This window comes from Microchirus variegatus (genome assembly GCF_963457635.1).
Source record: "Microchirus variegatus genome assembly, chromosome: 12".
Lineage (NCBI taxonomy): Eukaryota > Metazoa > Chordata > Actinopteri > Pleuronectiformes > Soleidae > Microchirus > Microchirus variegatus.
In genome coordinates, this window is record NC_139813.1 from 28566958 (window position 1) to 28573007 (window position 6050).

At 49.2% G+C, this 6050-nt stretch overlaps 1 protein-coding gene across 1 annotated transcript in view; it reads left to right on the forward strand.

Moving 5' to 3' along the window:
* Nucleotides 1–5718, forward strand: part of klf11a (Kruppel like factor 11a) — an 8721-nt gene extending 3003 nt beyond the window's left edge. Inside the window, exons 3-4 of the mRNA XM_083898878.1 lie at nt 2905–3721; nt 5099–5718. Of these exons, the coding sequence (XP_083755004.1) occupies nt 2905–3721; nt 5099–5379 (1098 nt within the window). The 3' untranslated portion in view covers nt 5380–5718. The remainder of the gene's footprint in view (nt 1–2904; nt 3722–5098) is intronic.
* The last annotated feature ends 332 nt before the right edge of the window (nt 5719–6050 follow it).

The window sequence follows — 6050 nt, forward strand, 5'->3', positions numbered from 1 at the left end:
ACTCTCTCAAACCAAAGTCACTCACTCTCCCACACAAAAGTCACTCACTCTCCCACACCAAAGTCACACCAAAGTCACTCACTCTCCCACACCAAAGTCACTCACTCTCTCAAACCAAAGTCACTCACTCTCCCACACCAAAGTCACTCACTCTCCCACACCAAAGTCACTCACTCTCTCAAACCAAAGTCACTCACTCTCCCACACCAAAGTCACTCACTCTCTCAAACCAAAGTCACTCACTCTCCCACACCAAAGTCACTCACTCTCTCAAACCAAAGTCACTCACTCTCCCACACAAAAGTCACTCACTCTCCCACACCAAAGTCACACCAAAGTCACTCACTCTCCCACACCAAAGTCACTCACTCTCTCAAACCAAAGTCACTCACTCTCCCACACCAAAGTCACTCACTCTCCCACACCAAAGTCACACCAAAGTCACTCACTCTCCCACACCAAAGTCACTCACTCTCTCAAACCAAAGTCACTCACTCTCCCACACCAAAGTCACTCACTCTCCCACACCAAAGTCACTCACTCTCTCAAACCAAAGTCACTCACTCTCCCACACCAAAGTCACTCACTCTCCCACACCAAAGTCACTCACTCTCCCACACCAAAGTCACTCACTCTCCCACACCAAAGTCACTCACTCTCTCAAACCAAAGTCACTCACTCTCCCACACCAAAGTCACTCACTCTCCCACACCAAAGTCACTCACTCTCCCACACCAAAGTCACTCACTCTCCCACACCAAAGTCACTCACTCTCCCACACCAAAGTCACTCACTCTCCCACACCAAAGTCACTCACTCTCTCAAACCAAAGTCACTCACTCTCCCACACCAAAGTCACTCACTCTCCCACACCAAAGTCACTCACTCTCCCACACCAAAGTCACTCACTCTCCCACACCAAAGTCACTCACTCTCCCACACCAAAGTCACTCACTCTCTCAAACCAAAGTCACTCACTCTCCCACACCAAAGTCACTCACTCTCCCACACCAAAGTCACTCACTCTCCCACACCAAAGTCACTCACTCTCTCACACCAAAGTCACTCACTCTCCCACACCAAAGTCACTCACTCTCTCACACCAAAGTCACTCACTCTCACACACCAAAGTCACTCACTCTCTCACACCAAAGTCACTCACTCTCCCACACCAAAGTCACTCACTCTCTCACACCAAAGTCACTCACTCTCCCACACCAAAGTCACTCACTCTCTCACACCAAAGTCACTCACTCTCACACACCAAAGTCACTCACTCTCTCACACCAAGGTCACTCACTCTCCCACACCAAAGTCACTCACTCTCTCACACCAAAGTCACTCACTCTCACACACCAAAGTCACTCACTCTCTCACACCAAAGTCACTCACTCTCTCACACCAAAGTCACTCACTCTCACACACCAAAGTCACTCACTCTCTCAAACCAAAGTCACTCACTCTCCCACACCAAAGTCACTCACTCTCACACACCAAAGTCACTCACTCTCTCACACCAAAGTCACTCACTCTCCCACACCAAAGTCACTCACTCTCTCAAACCAAAGTCACTCACTCTCCCACACCAAAGTCACTCACTCTCTCAAACCAAAGTCACTCACTCTCCCACACCAAAGTCACTCACTCTCTCAAACCAAAGTCACTCACTCTCCCACACAAAAGTCACTCACTCTCCCACACCAAAGTCACACCAAAGTCACTCACTCTCCCACACCAAAGTCACTCACTCTCTCAAACCAAAGTCACTCACTCTCCCACACCAAAGTCACTCACTCTCCCACACCAAAGTCACTCACTCTCTCAAACCAAAGTCACTCACTCTCCCACACCAAAGTCACTCACTCTCTCAAACCAAAGTCACTCACTCTCCCACACCAAAGTCACTCACTCTCTCAAACCAAAGTCACTCACTCTCCCACACAAAAGTCACTCACTCTCCCACACCAAAGTCACACCAAAGTCACTCACTCTCCCACACCAAAGTCACTCACTCTCTCAAACCAAAGTCACTCACTCTCCCACACCAAAGTCACTCACTCTCCCACACCAAAGTCACACCAAAGTCACTCACTCTCCCACACCAAAGTCACTCACTCTCTCAAACCAAAGTCACTCACTCTCCCACACCAAAGTCACTCACTCTCCCACACCAAAGTCACTCACTCTCTCAAACCAAAGTCACTCACTCTCCCACACCAAAGTCACTCACTCTCCCACACCAAAGTCACTCACTCTCCCACACCAAAGTCACTCACTCTCCCACACCAAAGTCACTCACTCTCTCAAACCAAAGTCACTCACTCTCCCACACCAAAGTCACTCACTCTCCCACACCAAAGTCACTCACTCTCCCACACCAAAGTCACTCACTCTCCCACACCAAAGTCACTCACTCTCCCACACCAAAGTCCATAGAGAAAACCAGTGATTTTAACATCACAGCACACAGGAGTTCACAGGAGTTGTTGATCCACTGCTGCCTCCATCACTAACTTACAATGACTGATTTTAGTGAATTCAAACTAACAAACTAACGTACGACAAACTAACGTACGACACAAACTAACGCACCACAAAAAATAACGCAAAACAAACTAATGTACGACACAAACTAACATTCGACACAAACTAACTCACGACAAACTAACGTACGACAAACTAACATACGACACAAACTAACGTACGACAAACTAAGGTACGACACAAACTCACGTAAAATTCGGCTTTTAAATTATTTCATTTAGACCTAACTCAGTGACACAAAGTGACCACACGAGGCAGCAGAGGACCAGCAGCTCCTGTGTTTTCTCTCTGAAGTGAATGATGTCTTTAAATTTATTTGTATATAATTGTAACATTTAATAATAATCTATGTTTCTTCAGTGTATGACTCCGCCTCACAGTCCCAGCTTCTCCGAGGCCTCCACCGCCTCTGCTCCAAGCCCCGCCTCTGCTCCAAGCCCCGCCTCCACACAAGTCTTACCCAGCGTGGGGCTCAGTGTTGGCTCCGCCCACCCTGGCCTCCCTCATGTCACAGTACTTCCTCCACAGACGGACTCGTCTGTTGTGGCTCCGCCCCCCAGCAGAGCCATGGCCACCAGCGTCATCCGCCACACGGCCGACAGCCTCAGTGTCCCCGCCCCTTCCTGCTCTCAGCTCACAGACACGCCCACGAGGGGACGTCCCCCGTGTCCCAGCAGCCCGCCCTCTCCTGCTCCTGCTCCTGCTCCTGCTCCTCCTCCTCCTCCTCGCTCCTCCCCCTCCTCCTCGTCCCCGCCCCCGCGGCTCTCGGCTTCTCCGCTCCTCTGTCAGGTGATCCCGGTCAGCGGGGGGGCGGGGATGATCTCCGCCTTCGTCCAGGCTCCGGTTCAGGTGCAGACCGCGGGGGGCGGGCCAAAGCCCATCCTGCCGCATGCTCCGCCCACCTTCGCCCAGCCCGTGCTGGTGGGCTCGGCCGTGCCTCCGGGCGCCGTGGTGTTCGTGGTGCCGCAGCAGCACGTCACGCAGGGTCACGTGACCCTGGGCAGCACCAAGCTCCTCCCCCTCGCCCCGGCTCCCGTTTACATTCCCTCAGGAGCGAGCGGCGCCTCCTCACAGGCCGAGTTCTCACGCAGGAGAAACTACGTCTGCAACTTCCTCGGCTGCAAGAAGACGTACTTCAAGAGTTCACACCTGAAGGCGCACCTGCGCACGCACACAGGTAGGAGGCGCTGTCACCACACACACACACACACACACCAATGCACGACACAAACTAACGCACGACAAACCAACGTACGACACAATCTAATGTACGACACAAACTAGCATTCGACACAAACTAACGTATGACACAAACTAACATTCGACACAAACTAATGTACGACACAAACTAACGTACGACACAAACTAACATTCGACACAAACTAATGTACCACACAAACTAACGCACGACACAAACTAACGTATGACACAAAATAACGTTCGACACAAAATAACGTTCGACACAAAATAACGTACGACACAAAATAACGTACGACACAAACTAACTTACGACACAAACGGACGTGTGACACAAATTAACTTACGACAAACTAACGTACGACAAACTAACTGACGTATGACGCTACCGTACCACACAAACTAACGTTCCACACAAACTAACGTACGACAAACTAATGCACGACAAACTAACGTACGACAAACTAACGTACGACAAACTAACTGACGTATGACGCTACCGTACCACACAAACTAACGTTCCACACAAACTAACGTACGACAAACTAATGCACGACAAACTAACGTACAGCAAACTAAATGACGTATGACACTAACGTACCACACAATCTAAAGTACGACAATCTTAACGTACCACAAACTAACGTACGACAAACTAACGGACGTATGACACTAATGTACCACACAATCTAACGTACGACAATCTTACCGTACCACACAAACTAACGTACGACACAAACTAACGTACGACAAACTAACGTACGACAAACTAACGTACGACAAACAAACGTACGACAAACTAACGTACCACACAATCTAACGTACGACAAACTAACATACGACAAACAAACGTACGACAAACTAACGTACCACACAATCTAACGTACGACAATCTAACGTACCACACAAACTAACGTACCACACAAACTAACGTACGACAAACTAACGTACGACAAACTACAACCGACAAACAAACGTACGACAAACTAACGTACCACACAATCTAACGTACGACAAACAAACGTACGACAAACTAACGTACGACAAACAAACGTACGACAAACTAACGTATGACACAAACTAATGTAAGACACAAACTAACGTACGACAATCTAACGTACCACACAAACTAACGTACGACACAAACTAACGTACGACAAACTAACGTACGACAAACAAACGTACGACAAACAAACGTACGACAAACTAACGTATGACACAAACTAATGTAAGACACAAACTAACGTACGACAAACTAACTCATCTCATTTAACAACTATTCTGAAGGAACGCCACGATGGCGCCGCCCACTGATGGCTCCGCCCACTGATGGCGTGTGTTTGTTGTCGCTCCGCAGGTGAAAAGCCGTTCAGCTGTCACTGGGAAGGCTGCGACAAAAAGTTTGCCCGCTCCGACGAGCTTTCCCGCCACCGGCGAACGCACACCGGCGAGAAGAAGTTCGTGTGCGGCGTGTGCGACCGGCGCTTCATGCGCAGCGACCACCTGACCAAACACGCCCGGCGGCACACGACGTCCAAGAGGGCGGCGTCCTCGTGGCCCGCCGACAACGGAGACCTCAACAAAATGAGCCGAGGCCCCGCCCTCCCTGTCAGGGTGCTCGTCCCCACCGCTAACTAACTCAGGACTCAGGAGGCGGAGCTTCAGTCAGAACGATCTTTTTTTTGTGTGTTTTTCACTTTGATCTTTCGTTGAAGCGGTTACCATGGAAACCACAGCAGGTCTGTTTCCACGTCAGACACAGCGGCGCCCCCCTGAGGCCGAAGCGCCCGTTACACTCCAGTGACCGGCGATGAAACAGAGAATCCTGGAGTTTTGAATCTTTACAAAAAACTTTGGCACAAAAAACCACAAACATCAGAATTTTCTGCTCGAAAATTCTTATTTTTCAGTAATTGATTTTTTTTTTTTTTACATCAGAACTGCACTTTACAGGATGTCAGTAAACACACCGATGCTTCCCGACTGGACATTTTGTTGCGTTAGCGACCGAGCTAACGATAAAAAGCAAAAAAAATTGTTCCTGGTGTGCTAACTGTTAGCGCCCAGGTTAGCTTTTTGTTCCGGAGCTTTCTGGACATTGTGACGCATTCAACGCCTCAAACATTCACACGAGTATGGACTCATCCATGGTTGGGGTTTAGTGACGCTGACTCCGCCCACACTGACTTTAGCCTCTTAACGAAAGACTTAAAATCTCTCCGTAAGTCGAAGTCTACGATATCTACGTCACGTGATCACGTCTTTATCTCATCTTTTGTGAACCACTCACTCTCCCACACCAAAGTCAA